The following is a 16,226-nucleotide window of genomic DNA, read 5'->3' on the forward strand; positions in this document are numbered from 1 at the left end:
AGCAGGAACTAACTGGTCCTTATCCCCCTGCTCATCATCCAGCATTTGTTTCTCCATGCAGGCAGGCAGGCAGGAATCGGGGTTCCTGGATACCCCGAGGATGGTACCTGAGCAGATGTGGCTCCCCCAGCCTCTTCCAGCCTGTCACTGAGGTCTTCGAGGTCTCGGGACAGGTCACTGCGTTGTTTCTCCACCTGGGGGGAGATGGGATGACACTGACCTTGGCCGTCCAAGAATCCCTGTTTCTCTGGTAAGGACTGTGATGACTGCATGGCGTCTGTGAGGCCAGGGGCCTGCGCTTGGGGAGCTATGCACTCTGCCCGTCACCCCCCCCCCCACACTCAGCAGAGGATGCTGTCTGTCCTCTTCCCTGCACTGGGGGGGCCTTAGTGCCCATCCTGCCCCCCAGCCCAGCTGGGCTGAAGCTGGAGTTAGGTGTGTTATGATCCATCTCCCTACAGGATCCCTGCCCTCAAGCCTTCCTCCACTCCTGGCTTTTCCTTTCACACCTTTGTACCTGTGCACATAAGTGCTAGTTGATTCCCTTTGCCTAGTAACTCCTCCCCGCCTCAGCCTGTTGAATGCAGTCTTCCAGTCCCCAGGCTAACATTGCCCACTCTCCTTGGACCACACAACAAAGAGCATCTGTGCCTCTTACGTCGTCATCAATGGGCACGTGTAGCACAGTGCCTGGCACACAGTAGGTGCTCAAGAAACAACAAGTCCTTTCCAACCGGAACCCCATCCTCCTCCCTACTGGTTTCCCAACAGGAGTTTCTGCTCGTTGTTGGATTGTGGCTTCACTGGGTCCTTTGCCTCAGGAAAGGAGGCAGGAAGTGTAGACGCATCTCACTTACCTTGGCTCTCATTGCCCTCTCAGCCTCCAGCTCTTCCTCCAGCTCCTCGATTCGGGCCTAACAGGCAAAAAGGCAGACAGAGCTGGGCATTTATCTCTCCTGGGTGAAGTTAGAGACCCACCCACTGGCCTTTTAGAATGAAAATGATGGAAGGCAGCTAAGTGTATGCGGGACGCTGTCAAAAGCAGAGGGAAGCAGGCCACAGAGAGTGTGTGCAATGGTCCTGAGGCAGGAGGGAGGCTGGGGTGTGTGAGACCCCGCAAGGGGCTAGAGGGGCTGAACGGAATGGTGGGGGAATGGTGGGTGACAAACCAGGGAGGGAGCAGGGGCTATTGTGGAGGGCCCTGTGGCCACTGTGGGGACTTGGAATTTATCCCAGCATGAGGTGGACATCAGTCAGTCTCTGAGGACTCTGTGGCAGCAGCAGATCAGCTGATGTGAGCAAAGGTGCAGGCCAGTGCATTTCAGAAGAGGATCTGGGTCTCCTCCATCCCGCACAGACAGACCTGGTGTTCCTTTAGTTTCCGCTGCAGCGTGGAGTTCAGAGACTGCTCATCCTCATATTTAGAGTTGACAGAATTGATTTCCATATCTCTCCTGCAAGAGAACGTTTGACCTCCTGAGGAAAAGCTCTGAGGCTAGACCAGCAAGCTGGCACGGGAATGAAGCTGGGGCTGCCGGGGGAGACCTTGACCCTGCTGAGACCCACTCAGCCCTAACCCCTGGCCTTCTCACCCTACAGATGAGTCGCCCTACAGAGCCCCAGGATCTGCTCCACTGGTTTTTCACTCACTCATTCATTCACTTGTGCATTTATTAATTTGCCTTCAATTTATTGAGTCCCTCCTGGTGCCAGACATTGTCTTGGGTTTCAGGGACACATCAGTGAACAAAACGGACAGAAGTCACTGCTCTGGTGCAGCTTACAGTCTAGGGGCTCCAGAATCACACAGATGCTTGGCCTTTTTAGGGAAAACGTTCCTCCAAAATCTTTCTGCAAAAGGCTGTCTCCTGATGTGAGTTCCACGTGTCAAGAGCCACGTGTGAGAGCTAGGATGCCAGAGACCAAGCAGGTGGGGAGGATGGGCAGGGTCACCCGCACCTTCTGGGTGTGCTTCCCAAGAAATGTGCTGAGATGCAGATTTAGCTGCACACGCCCTCTTGGCAGCCTGTGGTGCTTTAGAATTGCCCTAGCAAAATGTACTTCAAAGATGCGTTGTCCAGGGGACTTCCCTGGTGGCACAGTGGATAAGACTCTGTGCTTCCAATGCAGGTGGCCCGGGTATGATCCCTGGTGGGGGAACTAGATCCCACATGCATGCCACAACTAAGAGTTTGCACACCACAACTAAGGAGACCATGTGCCACAACTAAGGAGACCACCTGTCACAACTAAGACCTGGTGCAACCATATAAATAAATATTTTTTTAAAAGATGCATTGTCCAAATTCTGCCCCCTAAAAGCTTTCCTTACCTGCCTCCTTATCTCCATCCCTTCAGCCTCTTACTCAGTTCTGGTTTATGCTTGGACTATTGCAGTAGTTGTCTTCCTGCTTTCTCCACCCCACATGTCCTCCATGTTATTACCAGGGTGGTATTGCTAACATATTCCCTCAACTCCTTGTGATCTTTGAGAGCCCAATTTTCAGGTTTCTGCAAAGACTCCCTGACCTCTGGGGTGGGTGCATTGCTTAGTACCTGTGTCCTTTCCAGTGCCCAACAGGCCCTGTGTGAGGCTGGGAGCTCCCTGAGAACAGGGAAGCACCTGCTCCTCCCTCCCTAATTCTCCGAGCTGAGCACAGTGCCTGGTACAGAGCAGGTTCAGGGGACATGCACTGATACATATGAAGCCCTCAGCAGAGTGCCTGGCGCCGGGTGCCATCCAGGAAGTGCTAGATATTGCTAACACTGCTACGGGCAAAAGGAAAGACTGCGTACTTTTTCACCACCTCCTCGAGATCTAGCTTGGACCGCTCCATCTCATTGAGATTGTCAATGGTCATCTTCAAGTCACTCTCAGCTTTCCGGCGAGCTTTTTCCACTTCCGCCCGGATTTTCTTTTCCTGTTCCCAGTTATCCTCTAGCTGCGGAGACAAAAAATACAAAAGAAAGTAGGGTGTGTGTGTGGAGCAGGGGGTTGTCTGAGGCCAGAATGCAATAAAGAACCAGACTGGGCCTGGTTCCTTAGCTGTGGCATCAGAAAGGGCCTCACTTCCCAGTTCCCCCAAAATGTATCTGAGGCCCCTGTGACCTGGGACAGACCTGACCGTCGAGCTATAGAATCAGACCCAACGACGGGGCATTACCTCATGGATCTGGGTGCTAAGCTTGCTGTTGTTCTTGGTCAGATGGTTCACCTTGTCCTCCTCGGCTTGCAGGTCATCAAGGGTTTTCTGGAAGGAAAGATACACATGTGTGTCCTGTGAGGCAGGTGGGAGCAGCTGAACATCTGGTTCTCTGCCATCACTTCCGAGTTGAGTTGATGATGTCAGTGATCAGTTACAGAGCACCTGCTCCTGGGTGGTGGGTGAGGCCACGGCACACTGATCACCCGTCAGCCACAGGTGGGCCCCTAGGGGTCTGCTGGGGGCTCTGGTTCTCCACGGGGCATATAGGAAATCTGGGGGGGGCGGTGCTTTTGGTTGTCACAATGATTGGGGGCCTCACTGGTACTTTGTAGGTGCTTCCAGGGATGCTGGACATCTGGCCTTGCTCTGGATAATGGGTGCCATGAAGAATAATTCTGCATTTCACACACTTGCTGTCCCATTCAGCCATTCATGTAAGTAAACAACTATTTATACTTTTCTGAACCTAGAACCTAGTACCTCTTCGCACATAACATTTTTTTCATTTAGTATACACTACGATTTTAAAGAATGATCTACCGTGAAAACTAAGAGAAGATTTACTTCTTGTTGTTAAAATCTCCCTGAGAATTATTCACTGTTTTGTAAAATTGCATCACTGGTAGCAACCGCACTTGGCTACCTGAGTCACCAACACACCCTCGGGTGCCCATCTACAGCCATCAAAGACGGGCTTGGGCAGGCAGCCCTCCTAGATCTGCCTGAGCTTTTACATTTTGACAGCCCCATTATTTATTATAAATTACTTTCATTCATTTCTCCTTTTATATGGAAGGGCACTCTATTGATTTTTCTGAAGTTATATATTAGTTACATTATTATAATTTTCAATTCAGGATAGTAAGAGGGCGTTCCAAAATACAGTTGATCCTCATTATCCGTGAATTATCTATTTGCCAATTTACCTACTCGCTAAAACTTATTTGTAATCCCCAAATCAATACTCATAGTGCTTTCGTGGTCATTCGTGGACATGCGAAGCAGGGCATGTTCCCAGCTGAGGTCGGATAAATGATGCTCTGTCTCCTTGGTTCGTCTCAGACTGCAAACACGTGTCCTTTTCCCAGTCTATGTAGTGCCACGTTTTCTACATGTCAGTGCTTTTTGTTGGTGATCTCACTGCTTACAATGGCACGAAGCCCAGTTCTGCAGTGCTGTCTGGCATTCCTGACGCAAGAAGTCTGTGATGTGCCTTGCAGAGAAAATCTATGTGTTGGATGAGCTTCATTCAGGCCTGAGATACAGGGGCTGTTGACCGTGAGTCCAGTGTATCAACAATATGTACTGGGGCTTCCCTGCTGGCATAGTGGTTGAGAGTCTGCCTGCCAATACAGGGGACACGGGTTTGTGCCCCGGTCCGGGAAGATCCCACATGCCGCGGAGCGGCTGGGCCCGTGAGCCATGGCCGCTGAGCCTGCGCACCTGAAGCCTGGGCTCCGCAACGGGAGAGGCCGCAGCAGTGAGAGGCCCGCGTACCACAAAAAAAAACCCCCAAAAAACAAAAACCCCCAAAAAACAATATGTACTAAATAAGGTGTTTTTCAACAGAAATACACATAAAACAAGATAATGTATTGATCACCATCACATGTATGATGTATTGATGGGTTGACAAAAACGCTGTGACTAGAGGCTCGCAGGAAGATAATCCTGTATTTCCCCGAGAGCAAAGGTTCAGTATTTGCTAATTCAGTGACTCCATAGAACATCGCTACCCCGTATAATGAGAACTGAGCATATTTGCTATAACAGGGGGCTCTGGGTTTGATACGATAGAGAGTCACAGTCTAAGGGGATGTGTTTCCAGAGGCGACAAAGAAATGTGCTCGGGGGACATATTGTAGATTCATGATGTCAGCAAACACAGGGATGAGGGTCCACTGTCTAGTTCTGGGCTTCAATTTGCTCCTGGCACCTGTGTGTAGGCTAGGAGGTGCTTCACGCCATGGTCAGCACTGGTGGGTGGTCAGAGTTGGCTCCACACTCAGGAGCAACTGAAACAGTCGGGTGGGCTCCCCATGACCTCAGGAACTCATGCCTGTTGTTGCCGCAACGAATCAGGGTTCCCTGGTGCTTTAGAGCTCACAGGGCACTTCCATACGCCCACTTCATCCTTATGACTCTGGGAGCATCCCTCCCAGTGTGCCTGGACCATTCTGACACATGCCTGCTGTCCCCTTTCACTCTGAAACCTGTCCTAGTTTGGGTGGTAAATGATATGTTCACCCCACTTAACAGACCTGGAAGGAAGGTAGCAAGTGACTGTGTCCACTTCACTGATGAGGGCATTGTGATGTAGGGAGACGCTGTGACTTCCCCAAGGGCCCCAGCTGATGGGCGGCAAAGCCGGGATTCGAATGAGGGTCTCCTGTCTCCGAGCTCCATTTGCTCCGCCAAGGGGAGAAGTGGCCGGTGCCTACCTGGTGCAGCTCCTCCAGGGCCCTCTTCTCCTTCTGGAGCTTGGCTATAGAGTCTTCTCGAAGCGAGAGGTCCCCAGTCAGGGTGCGGACCTTGTGATCAAGGGCCTGGAGATGGGCGGCAGGGGAGAGGCCGCGCTTTAAGGCTGGGCACACCCTCGGGGGAGAAGGGGAGGAGAGTGTTCTCAGCCTGGCTCTTCCCCAGAGCCACCTGGGGGCCTAAGAGATACCAATGCCCAGGGCACAGCCCAGCCAACCAAGTCAGAATCTTGGCGGTGAGGGGGCAGAGAGAACACCGTCAGGCCTTGGCTACTCGGAGCCTGGTCCTTGGACGGCAGCCGTGCCTTCACCGGGGACTGTGTGGGAAATACAGCCCCTGGGCCCCGCAGGACCTGCTGGCCCAGAGCCTGCGTCTTATTGAGGTCCCTGTGGTTCGAGTGCACATCAAAGCTGCAGACGCCCCAGCTTAGGCAGCATCCACCTGCCCCTGCTCGGGGACCCCACCCACTGTGAGATAGGAAGGGGGCCTGGGACCAAGGGCAAGCCAGATGGTACCGGGAGTCAGGGAGCCACTTGGAGGGGCAGCAGCTGCTTGTTTGGGCAGAAATCCAACAGCTAAAGGTGACCCCACCTTACAATATGGTTGCTTCCTCTGGGAAGGGGGAGGGGTGGACATGGTGCTGCAGAAGGATGTTCTGTGAGGGGCCCCAGGGATGCTGAGGCTGAGTGGGCAGAAGGCCAGGCAGACGCCCAGGAATCCCAGGCACGAGGAAAACCAGCCAGGCCTGGGCGTCTCCACGAGGGGAACAGCTCTCAGCCCCCTGAGTCAGCTGCTCTGTCCAAACAATGGACGTGTGCTCCGTCTGCTCTATCCGACATCGTAGTACTTGCTGCGAGTGGCTACTGAGCCCTCCATACGCGGCCAGGTTGACCGAGGAACGACATTTGAAATTGTACTGAATTAAGTTAAAATAGACGCATGTGGCTGGTGGCTCGGGTCCTGGGCAGCATTGCTGTATGGGCTTTGGGTGTGGCCCCTGCACGGCAGCAGGCTGGGGGTTCCCTGGCCCTGGGAGGAGCAGGGTCTGGCCCAGGGGCCTCCCCACCTGCTTCTCCTTCTCCGTCTTGGCCAGCGTGGTCTCCAGGCCCTCCAGGTCCCGCTTGAGGTCACTGAGCTCCCCCTCCAGCTTGCGCTTGGTGGCACTCAGCGAGGCCGAAGTGCCCTCCTCCTCCTCCAGCCTCTCCCGCATGTCAGAGATCTGGCTCTCCAGCTCCATCTTGGTCTTCATCATCTGGGTCAGGCGCTCCTCTGCATCTATCAGGTTCTCTTGCTCCTGGTGGAAGAAAGAGAGTATTGGTCAAGGGCAGGGGCCGGGCACCTGCAGGGGAACGTGCTGACGGATAGGCCTTGGGCTGATGGGCCCCCAACAAACGTGTCCTGGGGGCTGGACAGGGGCTGGCTATCTCTGAGCTTCTTGGTGACGAAGCCTCATCCAGGAGTGTGGTCCCCAGACCAGTAGCAGCAGCATCACCTGTGAGCCGGTTAGACTGCAAAATCTCAGGCCCCACCTGTGACCTGTTCATCTGAATCTGCTTTTTAACGAGATTCCAGGTGATCAGATTCACCTTAAGGCGTTAGCAGTGGCCTAGGAGAAGCCCGGGCCACTCAGGCAGGACGCCTCTGTCCATTCAGGCTCTGCCATCTCATCCACTGATCCCATGTGGGCCTGTGCTTGCATCTGCCAACGTGGAGGGGCGTGTCCACCCAAATAACTCCCAGCATTGATTTAGCACTTCCGTGTTAACAAACCATTTCCCGTCTCTGGTTTCTCCTTATAACAACACTGAGAAGCAAGCCAGACAGGTGTCATCTATAAGCTAGGGTTCAGAGATGAGGGAACCGATATGCAGAGGGGGTGGAGTTGTCAAAAGTCACACAGGCAGTAAGTGGCAGAGGAGGGACAAGCGGGGTGTCCACTGGGGTCTCCCTGAGATGGGGGTCAGTGGTGTAAGACAACAACTGGCCATGGAGTCAGAAGACCAGACCAGCTAGATGACTTTTGGTTCGTGGCATAAATTTACTGAAATTCAATTCTCTGCAAAATAAGGGAAATGATCATCGTGAGGCATAAAGGGATGGAGCACATGGTGGTGCTTCTATAAACGGAAGATTCTTTTTCCTTGTATTCACGCTCGGCCTCAGCCTCCCCAAACATAAAATGAGGGTCCTAGCCTGAGCAACTTCTCAGGGGGGTGGAAAGCATGGGAGAAAAGATGTCAGAGACAGCTTGGGGAAAATGGATAGCTAATGCAAGTGCTGACACTCTCTCGGCTGAGGAGACACGGCTGTGACAGAGCAGGAATGACCAAGATGGGACTGGGACCCTCCCCGTTGTGGGTCTTCTACTGACCGTCTTGGGACCTTGATCAAATCTCTAAAGGTCGGTCAAGTGGAGTTTCCTACCCTGAAGATACACATGAAAATCGGGCGTCTTATGAGGTGGTTGTGAAGCTCGAATCAGAGAAGGAAGGACCCTTGTAAACCAGAAGGGTCACGGCAGTGAACCTGCTCATCGTATTGGGAGTCAGGCTCCCCAGAGAAACTAGGTCATATGTTCTCCCCTCTGTGTTTGCACTTGATGGGCGAGGAAAAGGAAGCAGAGAAAAGAGGGCAAGTTCCCTAGGTCCCCAGGGAGCCAGGCTCACCCCAGAGGTGCTCCTCCCACCATCTCGTGGCCCCCATGTCTGGACGATCCCCAAGGCCCAGCATGTACTGTATGTGTGTGTGCCCAGCCTGCTGCTGTGGGCGAACAGGAATTTGATGGAGACTTTTTGGTAGTTGGGTCCAGGATGACATGGCAATGAAAGAAAGAGAAGGCTGGGAATTCCCCAGCGTCTAGAAGGACACAGCTTCTTAGAAGGCCACTTTCCCTCCTTCTCCGGGTCTGACTCTTGCCAAGGCCCCCAGCTCCTGCCGCTGCCCCCAGGGCCCCACATACTGCCTGCAGCTGGATGGTGAGGTCATTCTTCTCCTGGCTGAGCGTGGCCGTCTTCTCCTCCAGATCCTTGATCTTGTCTAGCAGCTCCTGCGTCTTGGCCGTGGCGTTTCTCAGCTCCTCCTCCTTGGCCTTCATCTCCTCCTCTTGCCGAGCCACATTCAGGAGTGGCTTGACCTGGGTGGCGAACAACACTGCAGAGTGTTAGGGGGATGGGCTTTGCCAGGGGGCTAGGTGGTGGGCTGCTTTACCTTCAGCCAGGAATAGTCGCTCCTCTTCTGCACCCACAGCACCTGTCTGGACCTCTCTGTGCATTTGGCACTTCTCATCCTGCTAGAGTGCCTGGGTCCATTGGGTCCTCTGCCCTGCTAGACCACGAGCCCTGCCCTCTGCCCCTCCCCATCTCCCTCCTGCCCTAGGTGTCTCTACAGCACCAAGCAGAGCAGGCAGGACAGGCCCTCGGGATATTTCCTGATCTATGGATACATTATTCGGGAGTGCAAACACCATGGATTTGGGAGAAGGAATCCTCTCTTTGAAGATGACAGATAAACCTGTCATCGCCAGCCTGGTCTGTGGGGATCTGGGATACTGCAGTGCAAAATTTGCATAAAAAGGTGATAGTGGGCTTCCCTGGTGGCGCAGTGGTTGAGAGTCCGCCTAACGATGCAGGGGACACGGGTTCGTGACCCGGTCCGGGAGGATCCCACATGCCACGGAGCGGCTGGGCCCATGAGCCATGGCCGCTGAGCCTGCGTGTCCAGAGCCTGTGCTCTGCAATGGGAGAGGCCACAACAGGAGAGGCCCGTGAGCCGCAAAAAAAAAAAAAAAAGGGTGATAGTAAGCATCCCTTGCAACTGTGTTACACTTTTTATCCAGTGAAAGCCTCCCCTAAGGTGTTGTTTTCTTCCATTGATTCAGCTTATCTGACTTAGTTAAATAAGATTAGAGCTCACTTAACACGCTAAGAGTAAAGGATTTTAACTTAATTTTATGTTTTTACTTATTGGAATAGGATCTTGCTCTGCTATGTTTAATTGGTGAAGTTTTACTTTCTGGTAAAGAGCAGAGAAGTTTCTAGGCTCTGTCTCCTTGTCATCTGTGGTCACTTATGTCTGGCTTGGAAGAAATCTTAAAGGCCGTTGGTCTGGGGCTTCCCAAAGGGTAATACATACACTGAGGGGGCAGGTGAGATGGATTCAACCTTTGCACGGAAACCTTTTGATTTTCATTGTTACATGGTTACTTTAAAAATAATTTTGAAAAGTAATAGTTTAATACATGATTTTGAAAAATAATAATTTTTAAAAATGAAAAGAACTCGTGAAATCCACAGTTTTATGCATAACGTTTGCTTAGGATGAGACAGGTAAGGATGTGAAATTTCCTTTTAAAATAAAAATTTCAAAATAAAAAAGTGAGTTGATGTAAAGAAAGAAGGTCAGTCATAGAACAGGTGGGGAAAGTGCCATACTGACTAAATTTGAGAAATTTTTGTTTAGATCCCTCTGCCGTCTCAGGCCCTCCAGTGGGCCGGCCTATGCATGGGTACCACTGGGGATGCAGAACTTACTATCCCTCCCTTTCAATTTGTGGTCAGCATGGATTGTTAGAAAGTTCTTCCCTATGGGGAGGGGAGAGAAGCTTCTGCTTGAGTTGTCAGGGGCTCAGGGCCCCCTAAGATGACCTGGAGCCTGTGCCAACCCTCCATGTAGCTGCCCTGAACACCCCGCCCCTCAAGACAACACTGCCCTCCGGCCCCCTGAATGCAGCAGCCCTGCCCCCGGGTCCAGTGCCGTGCTTCCTTGTCGCAGGGACCCCAGGTGGGACGCCATGCCCCAGTGCCACTGGAGCCTCATGCAGTAGGTTGGTTCATGGCCTCCTGCATTTGCTGAGGGTGGACTGGTTACTTGGGCGCCTGCAGCCTCCCCTCCTGGCTGACTCACTCACCCCCACTGCTGCCTCAGAACAGCCTGGGAAAGGAGAGGTCGGATCCCATGATTTCCTAAAGTCCAGGACTTCACTGAAGGAGTTGAGATGCTTTGACATGCCCAAGGGTGAGGCACTGCGCACCAAGTCCACTTTTGTGGGGAGGGGGCTCTCTGCATCCTAAGTGGGTTTTATTTTGAGGGATGAGTTGAAAGGTGGGAAGACACACTATCGTTTTTCTCAGGGAGGATTCAGCCCCCTCCTGGAAGGACGCTACACTCTTCCTCCAAGGTGCCCTCATTTTCAGACTGTCCCTGCAGCATCCCACGGCCTCCCATCCCCAGGAGGCCCCTCTGCCCAGGACTGCGGCCTCTCAGTCCTCACCTTGTTGTAGAGCTTCCACCAGCCCCAGAAACGCAGCTCCAGGAACTTGCGTGTGTTCCGCTGGATGACCTTCAGGCCAATTCTGCAAAAAAAAAAAAAAAAAAAAACTGCTAGAACTTTCCTAAGAATTGCATTGAATCTATAGATCAGTTTGGGGAGAATAATCATCTTAGCAGTCTTGAGTCTTTCTTTCCATGAACATGGACTATCTCTCCATTTATTTCGATTTTCTTTAGCAAAGTTTTAAAATTTGGGGTGTAAAAGGGGGGGGGGGACGGGGGACTGGCCTCCCCAATGGAACCAGCTCCTCCCGGACAGCTCAGGGTTGAGCTCATTTCTTCCTGCATTTCCCTCCTTCTGCTCCCTCACCGGAAATCATCCGTTAGTCTCCAAATCCCATCAGTCTGCGGTCTCTGGAATCAGCCCTCCTTGTCCCTGACAGCTTCCTTCAACTGTCACTTACTGAGGATCTTCTGTGCACTGAGTCCACCACTCAGCCCCTAACTGGTGTCCCTGCCTTTGGCCGGGGTCACAGGGGCCCTGCTGGTGGATATCAAGACTTCATTACTGTTATTATTTATTCATTACTGTTACTATTACTAATACTATGACCACAAGAGCCAGAATCAACCACAGGGCAGCCAGGGCAGCCAGAGCTATTTTCTAATTACCATTTTAGGGAGATGGCTGAGAAACACAATTCTGAGGGCAGCGATTTGGGACAAGGATTTCTGGCTTCTAATCCTGACTCTTTCTGCATGAACCTGGCCCAGTACCTTAACCCCTCTGATCTCAGTTTCCAATCTGTAAAATGGGGGTGCTGATCCTACCACATCCCTCTCACAGCATTATCGTATGGATCAAGTAAGGGGAAGGCTGTGAAAGTGACTGTAAAGAGAAGGGTTTATATTAGGTGGTCCCTGTTAGGAGTTGAATTGTGTCCCCTCCCAAAAGATACGCTGAAGTCCTAACCCCCAGAACCTGTGAATGTGATCTTATTTGGAAATAAGAGTCGTTGCGGATGGAATTAACTTAGTTTAAGATGAGGTCATATTGGAGTAGTGGGGGGCCCCTAACCCAAGATGACTGGTGTCCTTATAAAGAAAAGGAAGACCATGTGAAGACAGACACAGAAGAAGACCTTGTGAGGACAGAGGCAGATATTGGAGAGATGCAGCCACAAGCCAAGGAGTGCCTGGGGCTGCCAGGACTGGAAGAGGCAAGACAGGCTTCTCCTCTCGAAGCTTTGGAGGGAGGTTGCCTGCCAACACCTTAATTTCAGACTCCTGGCCTCCAGAATCATGGGAAAATAAATTTCTATTGTTTTAAGGCACCTGGTTTGTGGTACTTTGCTAATGGCAGCCCCAGGAAACCAACACAGGCCCCAAAGAGGGTTCTTTGGGACAACAAAGACATTGGCACCCTCCCTATCTCACCGCCCAGTGTCACTGGTGGAGCTGAGCACTGTGTGTGTGGAGGGGTCCCTGGTCATTCCATGTGGATGGTGTGGCTTCAGTGGGCCTGCCCAATGGTGCTACCTTCGTTCCAGCATCTTTTTGAACTCAACCCTCATGAGGAAACCCCGGAGCCGACACTGAAGCATCGTCATGATCTTGGCCAGACGCTCGTCCCGCATGTCCTCGAGCTTGGCCAGGACGCCTGCTCGGAAGAACACCTGGGGGAAAGACACATGGATCTGAGAATAGCCACTCTGTCACCAAAGCAGCTGCTTAGCGGGGAGTTCAAAATGAAAGAACAAGAAGTTCCGACGGGTCCTTCAGAGTTCAGAGACCCTGGGAAACAGCTGGCCCTGCCTGGACATCTGCACGGCAGGGCATGCCAGCCTCGGCATCTATTTCCTCTCACTCTTGGACACTCCTATGGGCTCTAGTCCTGGCCTTGCAATTACTAGCTGGGTCACCTTGGACATGCCTCCTCACATCTTAGGGCCTCAGTGCCTCATCTGTGAAATGGGGTTGTTGATCCCTCCCTTAGAGGGTTGCTATAAAAATTAAATGAGATAACAGGGAAAGTACTTCTGCAAACTGTGAAGCTCTGAGTAAAATGTGATAGATCGTTTGGATCTTCACTGCTACCTATGGTGACTGCCTGGCAGCAGGGTGCCAACGGGCCTTCCTTTTTAACCACTATGCAAAGCAGCCTTGGGACAGTCATGGTCCCACGGGATATGGGAGTGGGAAGAGGGGATAGTGGTTCAGCAGGGGGAGTTGGCTTTCTAGAAAGGGGACAGAGTTTTCCCAGTGGTGCACAATTTCAGGCATCCGGCTCTGTTCTGTGAGTGGGACTCGTCCCCAGGAAAACAAGAACACCTTTGCAATGCATGTTAGAAAGGGCCAGAAACACCCAACCTCAGGGCAATGCGAATTAAGGTCACAAGATACCACTCCCCCTCCCCGAAACCTGCAACACTGAAGACTTCTGATAGAACAAGTGTTGGCAAGTATGTGAATCAATGAGGGGGTGGGTGGTGAGTAAGTACAGTTTTGGAAATTGGTTGTCACTCCCTCAGTGTGTATCTCAACCCTGGCTGCACATCATCCCCACCTGGAGGGCTTTGGAAAGATGCCGTTGCCTGGGCACAGGTGACTTCAAACAGTTTCTGGGGTGGGGAGCTCAGGCATCAGTGTTCCAACCTCTCTGCCCTGACCCTCAGTCTAGATGATTCTAATGTACAGCCAAAGTTGAAAACTTTGTTCTAGAGAAATTCTTGCATAGGGCCATGTGTGAGGATGTTGATAGCAGCATTGTTGGTAACTGAAAAAAGAAGGAGCAATCCAATTTCCAAGGACAGGAGACAGGACAGTTGTGGCATGGCCATCAGCAGTCCTATGATATGGCTGTGACCATGAACAAACGTCACATGCCAGCCAACAAGGATGAATCTTAGAAACATGATTAAGTGACAAAAGCATGTCAGATAAGAGTATATCAAGTATGATACTTTCATGAAGCTCAAAACCAGGCAAACCTTGGGCCACGTGCATATGTGATAAAACTATTTTTGAAAAGGCAAGGGTACAGTTAACATACAGGACAAAGGTTACTCCTTGGGGTGGGGAGGAAGGAGAGGAAAGAGATGTAAAGATGAAGTTCTGGGTTTTTAAGTGGGCTTATGGGTGATCGCCTTATCAGTGTGTTTTACAGTGCACCATATTTTTATAGGCTTCTAATAGGACATGATAGAAACTTCTGGAAGTATAGAAGGCATCAGGAGACCCACACCTGGCCTCAGCCTGCTTTGGATGTGCTAGGGCACCTTGGTTAAGTCACTCTCCTTTGGGGGAATGTGGTCTCCTCTCCTGTCCAGTGGGAGTGCAGGACCCCAAGTCCTTTCAGCACTGGGAATCTCTGATTCTACACGTGGGGGCAGGGATTAGAGCCCCCAGATGAATATACAGATGTGGATGCTTGGATACCGACAGGGAAAGGATGGAAAGGGATGCTTCTTCCCTCTGCCCTCTCCCCACCGATCATGGGGTAGAGACATTGGGCTTGATATTTCCAGATTAATTGTGGTTGAGGTTTGGTCTTTGAGGAGCAGTGAGGCAAGCGTGTGGCCGGTGGGGAAGGCCCATGTGAGCCAAAGCCAGGGATGGGGACAGAGTGTACAGGCGGAGTCATTCTGTTCTCTGTTCTGCCCCTGCCGCCAGATCCTGCCTGGCACCGGGGAGCAAAGCAGTCCGCAGCAGCCCCGGGCCTTTACCTGGACCTGAGGTGCCCCATGCAACCCTTGAACAACAGCAAGATCAGTCTGTCTGCCCAGGGGTGGCTGTGTCAGATACAAGTCACGTGACTTCCCTGATCCCATGACGAGGGGCCTGAGGCCTGCCCTGTCCTGCCTAGTTCTGTGAAATTGGGCACGTCACCTCTATGTCTTCTCCAGACTTTCTTAAGTTTCCCACCCATCAAAGGTGGGGTGGGGGAAGGAGCTGATCTCCGAGGTTCTCTCCAGCTCAGGTATTCAGTGATTCTGTGACAAAGCCTGAGAGTTCCCATAAGTCAATTTATCTCCACACAGCACGTCTCAGCGGTGCAGGATGCCAAAGCTAATGGTTCTGGCAGGTTTGAAGGCAGTATTACAATCCTGCTAACACCAATGGCTACAAAGCAAGCTGTAGGGAGCTAGGGACTCTTTCTGTTCTGTCCACCTGCATATCCCTAAGCCTAGAACTGTGCCTGGCACGCAGGAGGCACTCCGTACGTGTTGGATGTACATGCAGCTGGGAGCTTCCCTGGGCATCGTGCCACACCAGGCCCACGGAGAAGCTGGGCCTGCCTGTGCCCCCCACGAGACAAGGACGGTCAAGTGACCCACTCCAGGCTGCACAGCAGCAGGCTCCGAGCCTGAGGCAAAGCCAGGGCCCCTCTTGCATCACCCTGACTGTCACGTTAGGGTGCAGTCTGGTTGGGCAGGTGTCGATGGGCACCTCCCACCATCAGCCTGGCCCTTACAATCCTGACAGGACTCTGCGGGGCCAGGAAGTGGGACAGACATGGGCCCCATGAGTCAGGATCAGGCGGCCGCTCTGTCTGAGTCAACCCTGACTCACCTGCCAACTCAGGGCTGGGACTCGTGGTGTGGGTGGGCTGGGATTAGGGTGCTTCACCCCCGGACCTCGCCCACACACATACCGTGGTGCCCCGGTCCAGTCCAGGACCTTGATTCCGATTGGCTGCTTTTATTCTGAGAAATCTGTGGCCCATGCAGTCCTAATATTCTCCTGTTTATTGAGCACCTCTCTGTCTGAGCTGGGTTCTCACGCACGCTACTCCCAATCCTGTGAGATTGGCTTTACCAGCCCTGATTTTTCGGAAGAGGGCACAGAGGCTCTCAGCAGCTGAGGGGCTTGACCACCTGGTCTACGGCTGAGCTGGAATTCACACCCTGACACCCACCTTCTTGGGACAAGGCTGAGTGGGAAGACCCTACCTTGGTGTGTCCGATTTTGTATTCATTCACATCCAAGTCGGTGCCCCCGAGCAGCAGCTCTGAGGCCTTCTTGTTGTCCATGAACCCCTGAGAAATCACGCTGGGGTTCAGCACTTGGTACCTGTCGGGAGAGATGATGGCAGTCCCCATCATCCCCAAGTTGGCAGCCCAGGAAGTCTACCCTCACAGTTATCATCGACCTGTGAGATGGCCTTCAAATCAGGGATTAGACTTGTTTTGCAGAGGCCCACAGCAGGCAGAGGGAGGGGACTGACAGGAGACGCTGGGGAGTAGATGTCGGTGTGGGTTGGAAGTTCAGCAG

At 52.4% G+C, this 16,226-nt stretch overlaps 1 protein-coding gene across 1 annotated transcript in view; it reads right to left on the bottom strand.

Annotated features, from left to right (window-relative positions):
* The window catches only part of MYH16 (myosin heavy chain 16), a 53,886-nt gene that overhangs the window by 15,653 nt on the left and 22,007 nt on the right, over positions 1-16,226 (bottom strand). Inside the window, exons 18-28 of the mRNA XM_007448860.1 lie at positions 15,905-16,025; positions 12,492-12,628; positions 10,954-11,035; positions 8,644-8,817; positions 6,751-6,978; positions 5,648-5,752; positions 3,165-3,251; positions 2,797-2,942; positions 1,364-1,454; positions 858-914; positions 89-194 (exon numbers count right to left, since the gene is read on the bottom strand). Coding sequence (XP_007448922.1) covers positions 89-194; positions 858-914; positions 1,364-1,454; positions 2,797-2,942; positions 3,165-3,251; positions 5,648-5,752; positions 6,751-6,978; positions 8,644-8,817; positions 10,954-11,035; positions 12,492-12,628; positions 15,905-16,025 — 1,334 coding nt within the window. The remainder of the gene's footprint in view (positions 1-88; positions 195-857; positions 915-1,363; positions 1,455-2,796; positions 2,943-3,164; positions 3,252-5,647; positions 5,753-6,750; positions 6,979-8,643; positions 8,818-10,953; positions 11,036-12,491; positions 12,629-15,904; positions 16,026-16,226) is intronic.

Source organism: Lipotes vexillifer, unplaced genomic scaffold, assembly GCF_000442215.2.
Source record: "Lipotes vexillifer unplaced genomic scaffold, Lipotes_vexillifer_v1.1 scaffold778, whole genome shotgun sequence".
NCBI lineage: Eukaryota > Metazoa > Chordata > Mammalia > Artiodactyla > Lipotidae > Lipotes > Lipotes vexillifer.